Source organism: Camarhynchus parvulus, chromosome 19, assembly GCF_901933205.1.
Source record: "Camarhynchus parvulus chromosome 19, STF_HiC, whole genome shotgun sequence".
Taxonomy (NCBI): domain Eukaryota; kingdom Metazoa; phylum Chordata; class Aves; order Passeriformes; family Thraupidae; genus Camarhynchus; species Camarhynchus parvulus.
The window spans coordinates 257,473-278,992 of NC_044589.1; the positions used below are offsets into that span (position 1 = coordinate 257,473).

Consider the following 21,520-nt stretch of genomic DNA (forward strand, 5'->3'; position numbering starts at 1 on the left):
CCCTGCTGGGGCAAGGCTGGCCCAGGACTGTGAGGCCCTCACCCAGCAAGGGCTCAGGAGTGACCAGGGAGGAACCCAGGGAGGGCTCAGGAGTGACCCCCCTGATTTTGGGGGCTCATGGGGGTTTGTCTCCACTCGCCCCCATCAGAATCCCAGAGTGGGTTGGGTTGGAAGGGACCTTAAAGTTCATCTTGTTCCACTCCTGCCATGGCAGGGACACCTTCCACTGTCCCAGGTTGCTCCAAGCCCCATCCAGCCTGGTCTTGGACACTTCCAGAGGTGGGACAGCCACAGCTTTTCAGGGTAACCTGTGCCAGGCCCTCCTCATCCTCCCAGTGAAGAATTCCTTCCCATTGTCCCATCTAACCCTGCCCTCTGGCAGTGGGAAGCCATTCCCCTTCTCCTGTCACTCCATCCCTTCTCCAAAGCCCCTCTCCAGCTCTCCTGTGGCCCTTTTAGGCACTGGAAGGGGTTCTGAGGTGTCCCCAGAGCCTCCTCCTCTCCCCAGATCTCTCAGGGCACTTCTGCACCCCATGGGGTGACGAGAAGCAGGCGGCAGCTCTGGGTGAATTCTCAGACTCAATGAACTCAGAGGTTAACGTAACAATTCTATGACAAAACAAGATGTTTCTCCAACTCCTTGTGTTTCTGGAGGGAATAAGGGACCAGATGAGCCCAAGAGGAACCAGCCTGAGGCAGACACTGGTGCCCCACCACTGAGGCTGTCTGCAAACACCCCCAGCCTGGAGCCCTACGTGAAGGCAGGAAGTGAAACCTGCTCATCTGTTTTCCATCACCTGTTTTCATTCAGAGGAATGAAAAAAAAAACCCCAAACCAAACCCACCTTCACTAAACCAACCAGTGAAAACAAGAAGCCTGAATGTGCTCATGCTTCACACTGTACCAGGGCCTCAGCCTCACAGACACAGCCACCACGAGCTGTTGAAACCCACATTTCCCCTGGGTCAGGCTGCTCTGATCCCTGCCACCGTGAGACACAGAGCAGCACACAATGCCTGTAATTATTCTTATAGAAAAAAAAATTAATCTCAGAGCATCTTTAGTGTTTGAACTCTACAGAGCGTGTCAGAGCAAAGTGGCTCCTGCCCTCTCACAGCCAGCTCCTTCCACCCCCAGCTTCCTCTCCCCAGCCCAGAGAGCCCCCAAAATTAAAAGCAGAAGAGCTCTGCTGCTGCTATTTCCATCCAGACTCCACTTTCAGGGGTGCAAGAGGGCTGAGGGCAGGCAGGTGCCCTGGGGGAGGCAGCTGGGGCTCCCACAGCTCCTGGCTCAGCCGGGGTGCCCTGGGGTGACTTTCCACCCTGAGCAGCCACCTGGAGCAGCCCAGGGCTCTCAGTGCTGTCCCACCCTGAGTTTGCATGAAGAGCGGCAGCAGCACCTACACAGGGCTGGGGCTTTGCATGAGGTCTTGATGAAAGTTCACCAAAAGGGGTTTCTATGAAGTCAGGAAACGTGCACAGGGGCAGGCAGCTGAAAGCCTAGGGTGGCACAGTGACACTGCCTCCTGCCACCAAACCTCAAACACAGCAACGCTGCTGCAGGCACCTCCCAAAGCCCCAGTTTGAGTACAGGCAGCTCCTGCTCTCAGTGACTCCTTCCTCCACTCTTCAAGGGGCAGCTCAGCACCAAACACCCAGAGAAAAAGGGCTGAAAATCACACTAAGTCCATATTTTTGCGTGTGAACTGATAAAAACACTGGAAAACAGGAAAGTTTGGGGCTGGAGCTTCTCCCTGACAGATCCAAAGCCTCACTAGAAATAAGAGGGTTTGCTACTCCCCAAAGCCCAAGTTCTGTGCGAGTCACCAGCAGTGCTGCCATGCCCCATCCTGCAGGGAAACCCACCACAGGCAGGGACCCAGGAAAACCCCAAATCTGTCATTCCCTTGGGACACCACGGTGAGTGCAAACAGGCTGGAATGGAAACTCCTGGCTGGCACCTGAATAGCCCCTTTCTTTGAAATCCAGCCCTGGGCAGGAGCTCCCAGCCAGAACACAAATGCAGCGACACCACCAAGGGTGGAAAGTGGCAATGGTGGCTCGGAGAATCCCAAAATGGATCACCCACATGCACCATAAATACCCAGGCTCCCCAGCTGAGCAGCCCCATCACAGGACCTGCAGCTTGTGGACACATCTGTGGTTCCTCTGCTCCTGCTCTCCTGCATGGCAGCTCTGGAGAGCAGAGCCAAGAAAGTGGAGACATCCCAACAGCCGCTTTTTCCTGTGTGCCAGGTGAGCTCACACCAGCGACAGCCACTCATTCAGGGCTGCTTCAAAAGGCATCACAAAGATCAAATAAACAAGATAAACCCCCCCTCCCATGGCAAACACCACTGGTTTGCTGTTCCTGTCATTCCCCAATGTTCAGCCCTGCTCCAGCCCTGCACTTTGCAGAAGCCCAGAGCCCTTCTGGCTGGGGGATCCACTGCCCCAAAAATAAGCAAATTCAGTCAAATTAAGCAAATTCAGATGTCACAGGGCCATTCCCACCAGCAAAAGAGCACTGTCCCCTCCGGGTTAAGGCACCCCCACCACCTCAGAGGGCTTTGCCTTGCAGGGACACATCCACAGCCCCAGGGACGCTGAGCATTTGCAACTTGCTCTGAGCTTGTCACATCATGACACCTCTCCTCGCTGTGCCACCACATCTGTGCTGATGTTTGGGCCATACCAGGCTGCAAAATACCCACACAAGATGCTCCAAGGGCGTGCAAGGAGCCCGGGCACCCTGAGAGCCGTGGGGCTGGCGTCGGGCTGTTCCGGCAGGAGGTGAATCTCCAGCTCCTGCCAACTCAAACAGGGCTGGTAGCCCAGAGCTGGCGCCTGCAGCGTGGCAGGGCACGGCAATCAGGTGATGAAAAGGTAAATAAACAGTGGTGCCACCCAGGAGCACAGCACAGCTCTGCCCAGGGCTCTGGGACAGCCCCGTGTGACCGTGTTCATGTTCAGAAGGCTTGATTTATTATTTTATGATATATATGACATTAAAACTATACTAAAAGAATAGAAGAAATTATTTCATCAGAAGGCTAGCTAAGAATAGAATAAAAAGGAATTATAACAAAAGCTTCTGTATCAGACAGAGAGTCCAAGCCAGCTCACTGTGATTGGCCATTAATTAGAAACAACCACATGAGACCAATCACAGATGCACCTGTTGCATTCCACAGCAGCAGATAACCATTGTTTACATTTTGTTCCTGAGGCCTCTCAGCTTCTCAGGAGGAAAAATCCCAAGGAAAGGATTTTCCATAAAAGATGTCTGTGACAGCCCCGCTCTCCTGGCCAGAGCAAACACACACCAGGACAGGCTGGCACTGGGGGAGCTACAGGGAAATGTTTGAGTTTTTCCTGCTGTAACAGGAGCAAAAAAATCCCTGGAGCACATCCCTGCACAGCTGGTGTTTCTCCATCCTGCACTGATCCCACCCTGCTCTGGGGGAAGTCAGGAACAAGGTGACATCTCAGAGGCCAGCACATGGCAAAGCAACTCCTGGTGCACATTCCAGGGTGCAATCCACAACAGCAAACAGCCCTAAATTCCATTTTCCCTCACCATTTCAGGAGCTTCCCTTGGATAAAATCAGATTTCCCTCATGGGAAACCCTTCTGCCCCCAAATGATGTGGGAAGAGCATGATGCCCTCTGGGAGAATAATGATGAGCATCATGTCCAGGCCCAGCTTTCTGCTCTAAATAACTTAATTCAAGCTATGTTTCTATGTTGTAATCACTTTTTTTTTTCTTCCCACCTTTAATATCTTTTCCCTTATGCAGGGAAGGGGAAATGAATGTGCAAAATAAGAGATATATCCAATTCCTTTGGACTTTGCTGACAGGCAGTAAAGCAGCAGTGAAAAGGGCAAGAAAACCCTAGAACAACCCCAGCTGGGAGAGCAGCTCCTGTCCTGTGACACAAAGCAGGAGCCCAGGCAGGGCTGCTCTGGGATCCTTCCACCATCCCACAAGACAGCAGGCAGGATAAACTGTTATTTTAACTGGCTGCCTTTCCCAAGGGAAGGATCCCATCCTGCAGGGATGTCTGCTCTGCCTCACCCCGCTGACAGCCGGCACTGCACACCTCCACTCCCCACAACCGCTGGGCTGAAAGGGCAGGACAGGCTTTGCTGGGGTGTTTTAACTCACACTCAGCCCGTAAATCCCAGCTGAGGATGGAGAGTGAGGCTGCTCCTCATCCTCGAGGTGAGAAGTGTGAAAAGCAGCGTTTGGCAGCTGGGTGCCTGGGGGTTTCAGCGTTATCTGCACGCAAACACTCAAAGCCTGATGGTGCTAATGCTCCCAGTGATCCAAGTGCTTGGCTGTGCATGACTTAACTCACCCACACCATCTCCTGTCGGGAAGGATGAGAGCTTGACAAGAAAGTCTCACAGATATGTGTGCTTAGCAGAAAGATTTTTAAATGTAGAATCTCAAGAAGGAATAGAGATGGAAGCAAGTTTTGATATAGAAGAAAGGAATTGCTGAGCCAGTCTTACTGGATAACCAAGGAGGCAAAGGGTGTGTTAGTTAGAAGGGGTTTTTATGGCTTAGAGCAAAGGAAAACCCACCCCAAACAAGAAGATGTTTTTACCAAGCAGGAAGATGGCACAGGCAAAAAAGTCAGCAAAGTTGCAAGTAGAAAAAAGATCTCCGAATTTTCCACTGCAAGAAAACTGGAAAACAACTTCTAGCTTAAACTGTAATATACTGACTTTTAGTGATTGGAGAACAGTAACATAAATATGGTAATTATGGTAGCTATGATAGGCTATAGATAAAAATTAAGGTATAGATTGGTTCTACTGTATGAAGATGCTCAGCAAAGAAAAGTCTATAATGCATTGTAACCTAAACTCAGGGTCTCCAGGCCTGCCTGCAGCTGGAGCTGACAGCTGTAGGCACAGCTCTGTCACCCATGGACTGCTGTAACCTCTTGGATGTAATAAACTGCATTTTGGAGACTGCCTGGAGTCCCACATCCCTCCTTCAGGCTCTTACAACTCCCCTTTCTGCACAGCTCCTGAGCACCACAGCACCCTGGAGCTGGCCCTGCAGCCTGTGCCAGGGCAGGGGTGGCTCTGCTCGGGCACCGTGGCACCCTCAGGGTGCAGCTAAAGGGACCCTGCCTGCCTCAGCCTCTGCCCCCACATCCCACGTTGAAGGAGCTGGGGGTGTTTAGCCTGGAGAAGAGGAGGCTCAGAGGTGCCCTTATTGCTCTCTACACCTTCCTGAAGGGAGGTTGCAGACAGGTGGGGTCGGTCTCTGACAGAACCAGAGGACACAGCCTCCAGCTACCTCAGGGAAGGTACGGGTTGGATTTTAGGAAAAGGTACAGGTTGGATATTAGGAAGAAATTTTTCACCTAAAGAATAATAAAGTCCTGGAATGCTCTTCCCAGGGAGGTGGTAGAATCACCATCTCTGGATGTGTTTAAAAAAGACTGGACATGGCACTGGGTGCTGTGGTCTGGTTGAGGTGTAGGGTACAGATTGGACTCTGATCTCAGAGGTCTCTTCCAACCTCATCATTCTGTGATCCCCACAAGCTACTGCACCAGTGTGGGGGCACACACACCCCAAAGCTCACTTGGCCTTTCCCCAGAAAGCCCCAAAGGTTAAACCCATCAGGCAGCAGCCCCCAGACCCAGCAGGGCGAGGGGCTGCCCCAGGGCACCCCCTTGGCATGGGGGGCACTGACCCTGAGCACCCAGCATGGAAACCACAGCCCTGAGGGGGCACAGCTGCAGGGAGAGCCCCCAGACCTGCAGCCAGCAGCATTTCCAGCTGTGCTGAGCCTCTGCCAGCCAGGGAGCACAGGAAATAACCCTGCACTGAAAACCACCTCAGGGCTGTAGGCACAGCACTGGGGGCACAGAATCACAGACTGGTTTGGGTTGGAAGGGACCTCTAAAGATCATCCTGTTCCAACCCCCTGCTTTGGGCAGGGACACCTTCCACCATCCCAGGTTGCTCCAAGCCCTGTCCAAGCTGGCTTGAACACTTCCAGGCATGGAGCATCCATCCCCATCTCTGGGGTTTGCCACAGCCAAGCCAAGCCCTGCTTTGTACCACAACCGGGGACAATCCCAGAGGATTCAGCCCTTCCCCTGTCCTCCACCACCCCCAAGGAGCTGGCCCCAAAGCCAGGGCTGGTTTCCTGCTGTGGTGGCTCTGGGTGTGCCCTGGCTGGGGAGGCCTCCAGCCCCAGCCCTTATTTGCCTATCGCCTCACAGCTGCTTTTTCCTGTGTGCCAGGTGAGCTTTGCTCACACCAGCGACAGCCACTCACTCAGGGCTGCTTCAAAAGGCATCAGAAAGACCAAATAAACAAGATAAAACCCCCCCTCCCATGGCAAACACCACTGGTTTGCTGTTCCTGTCATTCCCCAGCGTTCAGCCCTGCTCCAGCCCTGCACTTTGCAAAAACCCAGAACTCTCCTGGCTGGGGGATCCACTGCCCCAAAAATAAGCAAATTCAGGCCAGCTGGGGAAGGCAGCAGCTGGAGGTGGGTGAGTAGCACATGAGGAGGGATAGCAGAGGTTTAAGGGCCAGAAACATCCTTGCTGTTTGCCAGGCAATGCTTTAGGGTAAAATGACCCAACCGCTTTGCTCACTGGCACCTGGACTCTGCCAATGGCTGGCAAAAAATTCAGCCCCAAAAATTCCTGGTTTGGGTCACAAGGCTTCCTGGGGCAGACAGAGCTCCAGACCAGCTGCTCATCCCACCCTCAAACTCACAGGTTCTGAACCCAGCCCAGCACCATTGATTGCCCCAGGAGAGTGGACGGGTCCCAGTGGAGAATTGGAGGCACTGCTCAGTCAGAGGGGAAAGCTGAAAGCTCATTTGTGCCTTTTTAGGCCAGCTGAGCTGCTCTCAGCAGATCAGGGACCAGGAAATGCAGTTATCCTGGATGTGCCCCCCAAGAGCAGCAAAGCACCAGCAAACCCAGCCCTGTGCTATCTCCTTCTCCCCAGAAATTCAAGAGTGACATCCCTGTGCTGAAGGAGAAGCCACCACCCCCATCATGCCCCACTGTCCGGGGACAGGGAAACAGGAATGGAGGAGGGACAGTGGCATCAGACCAATGGTCCAAGAAGCAGTGTGAAGTAAATAAGGAAAGCCTCACCCATCCCACTTCAAACTTCCTTTATTCTTGGAAATGGCTCATCCCCAAAATGTTGGGCAGCACAAGCTTCCCCTCACTGCAGTTCAGGGGGATCCATAAACCCTGCCCAGCCCTGAGCATCCTCCTCCCATGCCACAGACAAACAAACTGGTTCCTTGCCAATATCCCACCTCCCTTCCTTGATGCCAGCAAAACAAGGACAGAAGATTTTGCCCATTTTGCTCTGAAAAAACCAAGCTGCCACTTGGGCTTGCCCCTCCCAGTGCCCACGTGGTGTTTGCAAGAACAAAATCTTGGAGATATTTAAAGGGAAAAACCTCAGGGAAATGGGGCTTGAAGCCACCTCCCCTCACCCCTGTCCCCATGAGCACCCCCAGCAGATCCTGGGATTGCTCTGGGAGTGGGAGGGAGTGGGAAGGAGGAAACCCATGGCTCCAGCCAGGGATGGATTATTTGAGCAAACTAAAAGCAGCAGTTTGTTCCCTCCTGCACCAACGCAGTGGAAAGAATTTCCAGCTCCGGCTCCCGGGTGGAAAAGCTAAAAATCTGCATTGAAATAGTAACAGTTTTGGAAAAAGGAGAAAACAAACCCAAAACCCCACAACCACTACAGGAGCTTGAAGAAAATAAAGCTAAAGGTTCCATGATTTTTTTTTTTTTAGTTTTGGGGTCATGTTGGGTATTTTTTGCTTCTTCCTACCTCTGCTTCAAGCACACCCTTTCCATAAGTGCAGGGAAAGACAAGGGAGTGACTCTGCCTCATCTGGGAACCTTCTGCCAAAATTACCACAACCCCAACCAAGGCACAGGCTGCAACCTCAATCCATTCTCTTCTCCCACCCCAGAAATATAATTTTATTTCCTCATTTACCACCCTGAACCTAATTCTTCAGCTAAATGCTACGTAAATAGGGAGTTTTTGTCTCATTGTTTTGGGCTCTGCTGCAGCCCTTGGCTGCTCCCCTGAGATGCTCCCTGCCCCCAGAGCCACCCCCAGACCCAGCAGAGTGACCAGAAAGCCCCAGCCAGGCCAGGGGCAGTGCAGGGGGGGATCTGTGCCCCCTCCAGGCACACTGAGCAAACTCTGGCCACTTGCAGCAGCTCCAACACCCAGTGAGAAAACTCAGTAACTGTGATTTTCCTGGCAGTGCTGGGCAGCAGTTTAGGAAACCAAGCACAGGAGCTGCAGAGGTGGCAGTGCCAGGAGCCCCAGTGATGCCCCCACTGCCAAGTCAGCTCACAGAGTGCCCAGCACCTCCAAACACCCCAGGGAAGGAGCCAAAATTGGGCTGAGCCTTTCAGCTGAATTCTGCAAGAATTGGGAAACAACAAGGTGGGACTGTGTTTGGGATTTTTTTTTCTAAAAACCCTAAAGGACTTAAGAAAAATCCTATTTTTCCAAAAAATATTTGAACTGAAAAGACTCCAAGTAAGAAAATGAAACTAGGATGCATTTTTCCAAAGGGATGTGATTGGTTCTGGAGGAGAGATGCTGCTCAGAACACAGCAAATGCTGCTGTGCTCAGTGGGGGAACAGCAGAACTCCCTCCCCAAGGACCAGCTCCAACATCCCTTTACACTGAGACAAGCAACTTCCATGAGGCTGTGAGAAACCATTAAGGATATCACATTTGTATGTCTTGGAAAATAAAACTATATAAATAATGAAAATAAGTAAGAAACAGAAATAATAAATTACATTACAAATGTAAGTAAATTTACTGAAACAGAGCCTCAAACCTGCAGCACCAATTTTAAAGAGGAAAAAAAAAAACCAAAACAAAAAAAAAGAGAAAAAAAACCCCAAAAACAAACAACAAACAAAAAAACCCAAACCAAACCAAACCCACAAAACTCAAGAACTATAGGATATTACTTTTAAATCCAAATTGCATCTTTTCCCCTTCCCTGCCAAGATGAGGAACCTGCTCACCCTGACCCCTTCAAAAGCTGATGTTTGTTTTAATTGCTATATTTTAATCGGTATGTTTTAATCAATCCTGCTGCTGCCAGCAGCCAAGCCCCAGGGCCCAAACTCTGCATTTATGGATCATGAACACCCAGACTGTGAACATTGGGTTGGAAAAATTCCCTGCCCCAAGCTTGGGGCTGAATGGATCCAACTCCATCCTCGATGTGCTGTGGTCTGGAGGGAGTTGGGTTGGAGTCTTTTTTCCATTTGTTTGTTTTCTGGAGGAAATGTTTCTGTCATGGCAAACCTGTGGGGAATATCAAAGTTTGAACGTGGCATCCCATCCCAACCCATCTCCCATGATAAATAAAATCAGGATGATAAAATACATCCAGGGTAATGTATCCCTTAATCCACATGGGCTGCTTTTAACTCAAACTGAGATTATCAATCATGAATTTATTTTGCAGAACTCCTTGCCCCAGATGACCTGCCTCCACCCCTCCCTTTGCTTTTTCTGGTATCTGCTCTCAGAGAACAGTCTATTTTCAGCAATCCTCTTGGATGGGTTTTCATGGAAAATGAAGTCTACCCAGCCCTTAGTTTGGATTATATCACAAGAAAAAAATTTCTGTAGGATAGAAAGGATCTGTTTTTCTGGATGGGAAAAAGGGGTGAGTTGGACAATTAATGCTTTTCATGGATGAACTCCCTGAGGATCACACATTTCTGTGTAGTTGAAGGAGTTCCTTTCCTGGAATGAGATACTTGGAGAACCCTGGAAATATGAGTCCCTTGTAGGGTTTTTTCATAATCACCTTCCAAATATCCATAATATCTGTGTGGGTGACTATAAAGATGAAATATTATACATATATGTATGAAATATTACACATATATGTATACAAACAGGATACCAACATATATGTGTGCATAAGGATAAAATCCTATATCTATATATGTATAAATACAGGGAAATCTAAATATATTTGTGGGAAAAGTGAAGAATAATTTGAATTAGGCTTTATAAAGGCCTATAAAGATGAAATATTACACATATATGTATACCAACATATATTTGTGCATAAGGATAAAATCATATATATATGTATATATGTACAGGGAAATCTAAATATATTTGTGTGGAAAAGGGAAAAATAATTTGAATTCAGCTTTATAATGGCCTATAAAGATGAAATAATATACATATATGCATACAAACATGATAGCAACATATATTTGTGCATAAGGATAAAATCTTATATATATACATATATATATGAATACAGGGAAATCTAAATATATTTGTGGGAAAAGGGAAGAATAATTTGAATTAGGCTTTATAAAGGCCTAAAAATATACATATATGTATACAAACATGATACCAACATATATTTGTGTATAAGGATAAAATCTTATATATAGATAAATACAGGGAAATCTAAATATATTTGTGTGGAAAAGGGAAGAATAATTTGAATTAGGCTTTATAAACCGAAGAGGAACCCCAGAGTGGGTCTGAACCAGCACTGCAGAGCAGCCCCTTCTCCTGGGTACTGCAGGAATCCCCTCTGGAGGGGAGCACAGAAGATCCCTGCCTCTCAAAGCATAGAAAAGCCCAGAAAAACTGCAAAACCCCAAAGAACAGCCCAAGGATGACCCGAGGGGAACCCTCTGTGACAGCCCAGGGACGGACGGAGCTCCATCACTTCCCCTCTCCCGCCTGCCCTGCTGAGCCAGCCTTTTCCATTTTTACTTTTCCACTCACTCCCCACAGATTCCTTAATTTAGCCCTTGTGTTGACTTGGGAGGCTGCAGAACGGAAAAAGGAAAGTGCAGACGGGCAGGTGAGGGGAGGGTTATCCCGACCTCGGCTGCCCGGCGGCTCCTGCTGGGCAAAGCTCCAGCTCAGCCGGAGCCCGGGACACCGCTCAGATAAGCCCAGCTCAGCTAAACTCAGCTCAGCTCAGCTCAGCCCAACCAGCTCAGCCCAGCCCAACCAGCTCAGCCCAGCCCAGCCCAGCTCAGCTTTCACTCCCCGTGCGAAGGAAAGCAGGAGAGGAGAGAATCTCCCCCACCCACACAGCCTTCCCAAAAAACCAGGTGATTTTTATCACCAACCCATGCAAGGAAAACTGTTTCCGAACCAGAAAGAGAAAGATACAAAACAAAACAAACAAACCCCAAATAATAATAAAAATAAAATAATAACAATATAATAATAACAGCAATATAATAATAATAATAACAGTAATATAACGTAGCCCTTCTGTTTAGCCCTGTATTATTATTGTTGTTGTTATTATTTTTATTTTGAAACCCACGCTGTACAATAAAGCACACACCTAACACAAAAATCCCGGAGCCTTGCATTTGCTCTGAGGACAGCTCTGCAAGCGCTCCAGGGGGTTTCTACAGAAACACAAGGGGAAAAAAAAACCAAAACAAACAAACCAAAACAAAGGGGGAAAGGCGTTTTGGCCATTCATGACCCCAGGAGGACACGGAGCAGCAGTGGGGACTGGAGCAGCTTTCCCAGGCAGCCCGGGCACGGCTGACTTTATATATATATATATGTGTGTGTGTGTGTGTATGTATGTATATATATATGTGTATATATATATGTATATATATACACGGTATATATATATACTGCATATATATACACACTGTATATATATACTGTATATATATTATATATATGTATATATACAGATATATTAAAATACATATATAATATATATGTTTTCAGTGAGTTAATAAGTTATATTAGTTGGTTATCAAATAAGACATACATCTATAATCTCAAACGGGAAATTATACACACATATATATACTGTATATATATTTTATATACCTGCATGTATATATACATATATTATATATAATATATTTTTTTAATATATGTTATCAGTGGGTTAATAAGTTATATTAGTTGGTTATTAAATAAGACATACATCTATAATCTCAAATGGGAAATTATACACATATATATAGACACTGTATATATATACTGTATATATATATATATATATATGTATACATACATATATATTAAAAATATACTATATATAATATATATATGTTATCAGTGGGTTAATAAGTTATATATATTATATATATATGTATACATACATATATATAAATATAATATATATGTGTTTTATATATAGGTATATGTTATCAATGGGCTAATAAGTTATATTACTTGGTTATCAAATAGACATACATCTATAATCCGAAATGGGAAGTTATATACATATATAAAATCTCAAATGGGACATATATATATATATATATATATATATGCATAGATATAAAAATGTCAGATGGGACATATGTTGCTCTCAAATGGAGCACATATGTCTCAAATGGGGCACACATATAGAATCTCAAATGAAAAACATGTGTATGAAATCTCAAATGGCATATATAAGTGTATATATAACCTCAAGTGGGCTCTGGGAGGACCACAGGGTACAAAGCCAGGACCTGCATCAGCACATCCCGCAGATTTCTGAGCATTTAAATTTTAGGAGGATTTTGATGATCAGAGCAGTGACACAGGTTTAGGACTATTATAGATCTGGACTTTAACAGCAGCTACAACATTTCAGCTTTCAGCCATCCCAGGTCACAAGCTGATGCCACCCCGTGTCCTGAACGTCCAGGGATGTGCTGGACCGGGCAGATGGGATCACCACCAAACCACAGCCTGACCTCACACTCGCCACCTCTGCGGGTGAGAAAGAGAAAAGCTTTTTATAGAGTGATAACGAGCAGCCAAACCTCAGAAACCGGGAGGTTCCCTCGGCAAAGCAGCAAATGCTTGTTACAGACACCAGGTCAATCGCTGCAAGGATTAATTCAGCATCTCGGTGGACTCAGATGTGAGTCCTCCCTTCTTTGAGGAGATGACTGGCTCGACTAAGGGCAGTCATGGAGAGGACCATCAGCAGGAATCCCATGAATCCTGGTGGGAATTGGGAGCCTGCTGTGTGCGCTGCAGGCAGCGCTGCAGCCCGGCCCGCCAGGGGTTAACCGCCCCCGGAGCAGCCTCCGGTGCTCGCTCACGTCATGGAAATACTGGAGTAACCACAATTTTCTCTGCTGCTGTTTGGCTCCGGTTCTTTCAACATCTCTACACTTCCAGCCCAGATCTCTGCTACCTGTTTTGCAGCGAGGTAACTGGTGCTAACAGCAGCTCCACTGAGCACTGGGGATTGTTTAAAAAATATAGGTTACTGATGTACTTTCTACTTCCAGTGCTATCAACACTGAAATACAAAAAAAAAAAATATATAATGAGTAACAATATCACCCAAAAAAGAATTATCATATGCAGAATAATGAATGGGCTGTGGGGTTGGTGCTTTCTGAGTTTTCTGTGTGTTAATCTTGCACTGGGTTGGACTGAACCCCCAGACAGCTCTGTCCTGCTGCCACCCACCCACCCAGAGTGGCCACAGGCCCCTTCTCCTCCACCCATCCCTCCCACCAGCCCAGTGCCCTCAGCATCAGCTGCTTCTCCTGCCCAAGGTGCTCCAGCTGTTGCCTTCACCCCAGCTGAGATGCCATGGGAGCTCATCCATGGTATATGAGAACCAGGGGAAGGGACAAAAGGAAAGAAATATAAAAAAGCACGAAGAAAAACTCAACATTCTTCTGATAATCGTGACCAGGAGTGCCAGCAGTGTCAGAAAACATCACCCTGCTCCAGCTCCTGGTCCACATCCCACCCCCAGTGCCTCCCCATCCCTTTTCCAGCCCATTTCTGCCCTAACCCACATCCCAGCAGCCAGCCCAGGAGCAAACAGCCTCATGCCTGCAGCTCCACTGCTCCTGACCAGCAGAGAGAAGCAAGGAGCTGGGCAGGGAGCACTACCCAAGTGCCCTGATGGGCTTTTCCCATCAAAAATAGTGAGCAGGAATTCTAGAGCACCCTTGTGCAATGTCAGCACCCACATGTCCAGCATTACCTGCCCAAAGAGGTTTGCTATCTGCTTTCAGTGCCCCCACAGAACACAGCCCAGGTGTTGCTCTTAACTTCTCAGTCTTTCTTTCAACAGCTCTGAAAACATTAGCAGGGATGGAGCATCCACTGCCCCCCCAGGTGAGCTCCATGGACCAAGAGAAGGGTTTTGAGGCTGGTCCAGCCTCAGCAAAGCCTCACAGGGAGGAGCCCCTTCCCCAGGAGTGGGGCAGCACCAGCTGGGAATAAGGCACAGGATGCAAACACTCAGCATCTGGCTCATAGCTCACAAAAAATAACTCTAAAAAAACCCCCCAACAACATTTTGGAGGGGTATCAGCATCCCAACTGACTCTGCAAGCGCTGTGTGTGGGAGAAAAATCAAAGCTGGCTCCTCCAGAGGTTTGAGCATACCAAAAAGCATCAAACCACCTCATTTTTCAGGGCTATGAAAATAGAAGCACCTCGGGGCTGCCAGCAGCCCTGTGAGGTTCCTGGCGCCCTTTGATGGGCAGTTCAGATCCCTGATGCAAATCTCAGGGCAGCCCTGGGAATGCTGCTGTCCAGGGAGCTTTTGTGCAGAGAGGATCAGCCTCAGGAGCTGCCACCACCAGAAACAACAACCACCTGCTTGAAGGCGCTTGAAGTGTCCCTTGCCCAGCCCCGAGCCTTGCTCAGCCCTGCTTTGTGCCAGCATTTGCACCCCTGGCCCCTCTTCAGGGGCATCACCAGGGCTGAGGCTGTGCCAGGACAGAGCCACAGCCAGGAGCCTCCTGTTCTCACACCATCCCTTCTGCAGGAGCAGATCAAACGCAGAGTGAAAAGGCAGCAGCTTGGATGCTTCTCAAAAATTAAAATTCTCCTCGGGAGGAAGAAAGCAACAGCAGGCATGGAGTGAGGCTTTTCACTCAAGAAAAATGGGTTTGAGGGAAGCTTTAGAAAGGGAAACTGACTTGCAACATAATTATCCATAGGATTTTTCAGGGATTTACTCTGGGGGGGAGATGACCACAGAAATGGAACACTTCAAATCAGATCTGGAGGTAAGAAAAGGCTTAAAACATGCAGAAAGACCAATGGTGCTGAAATGGCAAAGAGCAGAGGTATGACTTTGTGGTGATGGCAAAAATGGCTCTAGGATGGCCATACACTCTTGGCTGGAGTAGGGACTTCAAAAGAGACACCTGAATTACTGGGGAAGAGGATTACCCTGGGAGAAGGGGGGGGTTTGCTGCTAATGGTGTTTTTGGAAGACACGTTCCAGCCCCTTACTGGAAGCAGCACATTCCAAGCCAGCATCTGGGCATCCACAGTGCATCCAGCTCCTCTTAAATCAGAGTTTTGCAGCACCAGCTCTACCACCCCTAGCTTTAAAACCAGCAATGAAATAAAAACACTCATGAAATAACACTTGTGCCACAAGGCAGACCAACCCCAGGGTAAACACAAGACCTGCAGGCACAATCCCTTCTCCCACAGCAGTTTCTGTGTCTTGTGGCCCTGCAAACCTTCCTTCCCTGGTTCCTGCAGCATTTAGACAGCAGATGTCAGTTTTTCTGAACCCTGCTCTTGATTCACAGTGTTTTTTAAAGGTAGGTGTGAATGCAGGTAACCTCAGAGGATGGCACGGAGATGAAAATCCCAAGTTTCCCTGTCAATTACAAAAACTTTGTGTAGTCTCTCCCCAAATTTGAAGGCACACACAAGGTTTGAATGCCTCAGCATGTCTCCTCAGGGAAAGGATTTGGAGGAGGAGAAAAAAAAAAAAAAACCAACCCGTAGCATGTTTATGAATCAGACTGTTCAGCGTGTGTTTCGGGGGTGGGCAAGGTGGGCGATGCACAGAGGAACAGAGCGCAGCAGAGTTTGATGAGTCAGAAAATGCTGCTTTTCCTCTTCTTGCTGCCACCTCGAATACTTCAGCGTGAAATAGAAATTTTAGTTCTTTTCTGTTTTTTTTTTTGCTTTTTATTATTGTCAAGAGAGAGCTGGAGCATAACCTTGGCTCGTTAGCAACCGTCAGCAGCGAATTCAACGTCAAGCCCCCGCCGCAGGCGCAGACACACGCGTGTGCCAGCACACACATCCCGGGAAAAGGGTGCAGATAAATCAGCTATCCGTGGTGTTTCTAGCAGAACAGGGGCTCAGATGTGTGCTCATGCCTTGAGAATGAGCCTTGGTGGGTTTGAGGTGAGGAGCAGCACAGCCCAGCTGGATTTGGGCTCGGGGATGTCTCCTCCTCCCGCCCAGGCACACAAGGAAAATACACACAAGGATTTGGGGATCCTGAGTGAGGCTGGCAGAGACACAGGGAGGTGTGGCGGAAAAAACAAGGAAATTGGCTGGTGGGCTTTGAGCTGAAGCTGGTTTACAGCTACATTGCACCTGCAGCAAGGCATGGGATCTGCAGAGCACGGGGTACCACGGTGGGGACACCCCCAGAGCAGAGCAGGGAAAGAAGAGGATGGGTGAGCCCCAAGGAGGACCACAGGCAGGATGGCCCTGCCCAGCTGAGTTTCCAACCACAGCAGAGCTTCAGAGTCAGAGGAGATGAAAGAGGAGATAAACACCCCTATGCTGAAGGCTCGAGTTTGACTCTGCTGACATTCACAGCCCATTTAGGTTACCGATGGAGCAAATAAAATTACGCATACACGTTAATGCCTGCAATATCCTGCCTGAAATGTATGCTCATTTACACTCAGAAATCCATTTAGAAGAGATAAATCAGAGCTATATTTAAAACAGAAAAATCACTTGTCTGTCCACAAAGCAACTCCTGTTTACATCTGTCGTTCCTTGGCAAAAATCAAATCATTTCAAGGGAAATTGTGCCCCTGGTTTTACATTTAGGAAGGGTGCATGCCCGTACCCTCCTGCTCAGTCTGTTATAAAATAACAGATGTGCATTTGGTTATTTTTGTTTGTTTGGGTTTTTTTTTTTTTTTAAGTTTTGTGGTAAAAACAAAAAAACAACCTGTGGAGCTTGGAGCTGGTGGATGGGATGAGGTATAGGGAAGCACCTGCCAGGCACATGTGAGACATCCAAAGCGTTTATTAATTAAAATTGACCTGGGAGATTCAGAATTGCCATGGTGAGACCTAAATGTTCTGTGGCTTCTCCAGTTTCCTTGGCAAATGAAAGACCATGCTGACAGCACTGATGACAGAGCTGAAATGAGAACACAAGCTCTTCCTAATGGAGAAATATCTTCTTCCACTCCAGTAATCTGTACCACACTGCTTGGCTCCCCAGCCACGAGCTGGAGATACCAAATAATCACTATTGCTCTCTGCTTCCTCCTGCAAATGTGTTTGTGAGCCCTGGATCTGAAAAAAACCCAATTTTAAGCTCCTAAAGAATACCGCCCCCAAAAGATGAAATAATTTTATATCAGTCACACCAATGATGGCTGCTTCTCACTTAACGTCAGAGCTCGTTGCAGCTTGTATTTTTTTAAATGCAATAAAAAAGCAGCAGCCAGCAGCTCTGTGAAGCATGTCAGGAGCAGTTTTTCAGAAAGATGATGTATTTTAGATTGTGATTCACAAGCACACTGGCAGTTTGGAGTTCAAGATTAGAAGGAAATGAATGAACGTGAGACAGGAGGGTGCGAAAATGAAAGCAGCTGGAGCTCAAGGCCTGCTCTGCACTTCGAGCCACACAAGATTTTTCTTCCTCTTCTGTGCGAGCTCAGACGAGTCACCAAACTGCCCCACACTTCTGCTGCTAGAGTTTAATTTAAACCTAAATTGAAATGCAATTTAATATAGCCCAGCTCGTTGTCCCAAGCTGCTCCCTTGTGGCACCCTCACCCCAGGCTGCTCTCCCAAACAGGACCCTCAAGGTGTCTGCTGCCACAACACAACCTGCAAGTTCTCACCATGCTGGAAAAAACCCCCACTTTCTGCTTAAAACTAAGGTTTTAAACCAAGCAAACCACACAGGTCCCTATCTGCATGGTTTTAAGCTGTTGCAAACCGTCTCTATCTCGTTTGCACCATGAGAAAAATATAAATACTGCTCAGAAATTGCAGAAGTTCAGAATTCTTCAAAACCTTTGACCACATTTCACTGAGGGTTGCACTGCCCATGTCACTGCCCTCAAGATTCAGGCACATCACTGCCAGCTGTGCAGTACAGGAGCTGCAGAGCTGGGCTTGGGAGGTGAAAGGCACAGGACATCCCAAAGTCAGCAGCTCCTGTGAGCCAGCAGCCCCTGAGAAACCCAAATCTGGGGTGCATGGGAAACAAAACTGCCAAGTGAGGAGAGTACAGAGCCACAGCTTGCAAGAGGAGGAAGCAAAATAGAAAAAAAAAATTAAAGGCAAACTAACTACCACCACTAACCCTTTGCTGTGCACCTACGTCACAGCTCCGAGCTCCCTTTGTCAAGGCAGAGCCCGGTGCCACCGAGCAGCCAACGTGCCTGACTCAGGGATGATGATTCACTTGGGCAAACAGCAGAGGGACAAAGCAACCAGGAGCCCCACGATGGTGATGCCCATGCTGGCACCCTGCTGCACAGCACAGGCCACCCCTCAGCCTGCTCCTGTGGGGCCAGAAACTGGCTGCAATTATGCCCTGAGATCAGAGCAGCCGCCTGTTTGATAAGGATGTATTTTGCCTTCAGCCCCCAAAGCAGAGGGGCTCCTCCCAGTTAACCAGACAGGTCCCCAGCTGCCCTTCTCCAAAATCAAGCCTAACAGGAGCAGGTGTGATGCTCCATTGCTTGCAGCTGGTGCAGGTGCTCCATGGCAAGAGCTCCCACGGGCAGCCCTGACCATGCTGGCTCAGGAAACTGAGCTGAACTGCCTGGGACAGGGAGCACTACTGGGATGGGGGGCCCTGAGCACAGCTCAGCACAGGACAGCTGCTCACAGGGCTGGAGGACTCACAGCCCTCTGATCCCACCGAACAAACAGAAATGCAGACAGCAATCCTGCCAGCATCTACTCAGGCTTCCCTTAGCCTCATCCATGAGGATCAGGCAAAAAGCAAATGCAACAAGCTCCAGCCCAGGAGAGAGTTTACACACTGATCTCCTGCAGAAGTTTGAGAAGGGACTCGCTGCTCCAAAGCACTGGAGCAAACCACCCTTAACCTCTCCTGTTTCCCGTGCAGAGTTAACGGCCCAGCCCGGTCACAGCCTGAACAAAGCCACCCTAAAATCACCTGGGTAGGTGCAGACACCCCGGCCAGCCCTTCCCGGGCACACTGGGCACTCTCAAAACGTTTACAAATTCCCCTTCTCAGTGCCGTGAAGATGCCCAGGTGCTCGCAGAGGGTCCCCCGGGTCCGTGTGACACCGGCAGGGCGGGACACGGACGGTGTCCCCACCACCGCTGCCTGTCCCACAGCACCCACAGCCCGGGCTGCGGCAGGGGCGAGCGGGATCCCCCCCAGGACACCGCTCACGGCTCTTTTGGGGCTTCCCTCGGTCACCCGCAGGCAAGGAGACCTTCCCCTCTTTCCTTCCTGGTAACGAGATATCGCTGTCCCTCCCCGCTTTCTGTCACTCCGCCAGCAGAATTAACACCCCGCTAATTGCCGGCGTTCCTGGCCGCCCGAACCCGCAGCAATTAGCCTTCAATTAAAGCCGGTAAATATTGCCCTGATCAACAGGTGTCCCGCGGCACATCCCCAGCGATCCTCCGCACAGCCGGGGCCGGGAGGATGCTCCGGGGGGGACCCACGGCAGCGCCCCGGACCCTGCCGGTACCGGCGGGGAGGATCCCGGTCCACATCCCCATCCCGGTGGGGAGGGTCTCGGTCCCTATCCTGATCCCGGTCCCCATCCCGATTGCGGCGGTGAGGATCCCGTCCCAGTCGGGTCCCAGCCGGGATGCCGGTGTCCCGTTGCCGGTGTCCCGTTATCGCTGCCCTATCCCACCCCCGCATCCCGCATCCATCCCGCCGCGCCGCACTGACCATTGGGGCCGTACTTCTCCCGGTTGCGGCGGACCTGCTCCGGGCTGAGCCCGCAGCTCTCGCTGACCCCGAAGCGGCGGAGCACGTCGAGCACGGGGATGCTGTGCGCCGCCTCCATGCCCCGGCCCGGGGCTGCTGGCCGGGGCCGCAGGAGGCACACGGGGCGCCGCTCGCACGGCGATGCCTCCCTCGGCACCTCTGGGCCCGCCCGCCCGGCGCCGGGCCCGCCCCGGCACCGCCCCGCTCCGAACCGCTCCGTCCCGGCACCGCCCCGCTCCGGCACCGCCTCCCCCGGGGCCAGCGCCGCCCCCTCGGCAGCCCCGGCACCGCCGGACCCCCGCGCTGCGGCTCCGACCCCGCTGCCGCCCGGGGCAGGGCTTGGAAGGGACATTAAAGCCCATCCAGTGCCACCCCTGCCATGAGCAGGGACACCTCCCACTGTCCCGGGCTGCTCCAAGCCCCCTTCAACCTGGCCTGGAACACTTCAGGGATCCAGGGGCAGTCACAGCTGCTCTGAGCATCCTGTGCCAGGGCTCCCCACCCTGCCAGGGAACAATTTTCTCCTTATATCTAATCTAAATCTCCCCTCCTTCAGCTTAAAGCCATTCCCCCTTGTCCTGGCACTCCAGATCTTTGTCCCAAGTCCCTCTCCAGCTCTCTTGGAGCCCCTTTAGGCACTGGACAGGGCTCCAGGGTCTCCCCTGAGCCTGCTCTTCTCCAGGCTGAGCAGCCCAGCTCTCTCAGCCTGTCGATGTTTTGTCAGATTTCCAGGTTGAGAAGTGGGCAGGTTTGTGGGCAGTGGAAACAGTCCAGAGGAAATAGCTGTGTCTTAAGCAGTTAAGAGCAGAACTAAAGTTTCCATCACAAAACTAATATTAAAAATATCAGGAGCAATAGAAGGAGGTGAGAATGCTGCATGGGAGCAGCTCAGCTCTGGGGTCTAAGGGGGCTGCCTAAGAGTGATGCTCCCTGGGTCCCCTCCAGTGCCCTACTTCCAGCTGGAAGCTGAGCATGCCCCAACCTCTGCTGGAAGCACAGCAGTTCCATGCCCACTGCCTTTGGTGGGATCAGGATTATCAGTGTGTGATACCAGCAGGAGCCCTGGAATTACAAATCCCTGCCTGACACCTGTGGAAACCACGGACACTGCTCCCACCAATGCACTGTGTCTGGAGAGAGGCAGCTGTGCCTTTGTCCTTGCAAATGTGAGATGTAAATTGTCACTGCAGGGAGACAGAGGAAGGATCCAGGGACCTCCTGTGTGGTACGACCTGAGCACTCACTGTGCATGTCCCAGACATCCTGGGACATCCCACACTCCGCACTCCTCAGTGCTGCTTGTCCCCACACACGAGGCAGAGCATCCCTGTTTGAGGAATGGGCATATCCTGGAGGCTCTTATGGTTTTGCAAGGATTTTTCGACCTGTCTCACTCCCCTGTTTAGCCAGGTTCCCTGTCCCCTTCCTGCCAGCTCCAGGTGGGCCAGAGCTCCAGTTACACCCCACAAGGGCCTTACATCCCTCTTTGCCATGGGCTACTTAATGACTTCCAGCA

General features: G+C 49.8%; 1 protein-coding gene across 1 annotated transcript in view; it reads right to left on the minus strand.

The window, feature by feature from the left end:
* The window catches only part of ATP2A3 (ATPase sarcoplasmic/endoplasmic reticulum Ca2+ transporting 3), a 57,611-nt gene extending 37,460 nt beyond the window's left edge, over positions 1–20,151 (minus strand). Inside the window, exon 1 of the mRNA XM_030962869.1 lies at positions 19,966–20,151. Within this exon, the coding sequence (XP_030818729.1) occupies positions 19,966–20,083 (118 nt within the window). The 5' untranslated portion in view covers positions 20,084–20,151. The remainder of the gene's footprint in view (positions 1–19,965) is intronic.
* Positions 20,152–21,520: the final 1,369 nt, after the last annotated feature.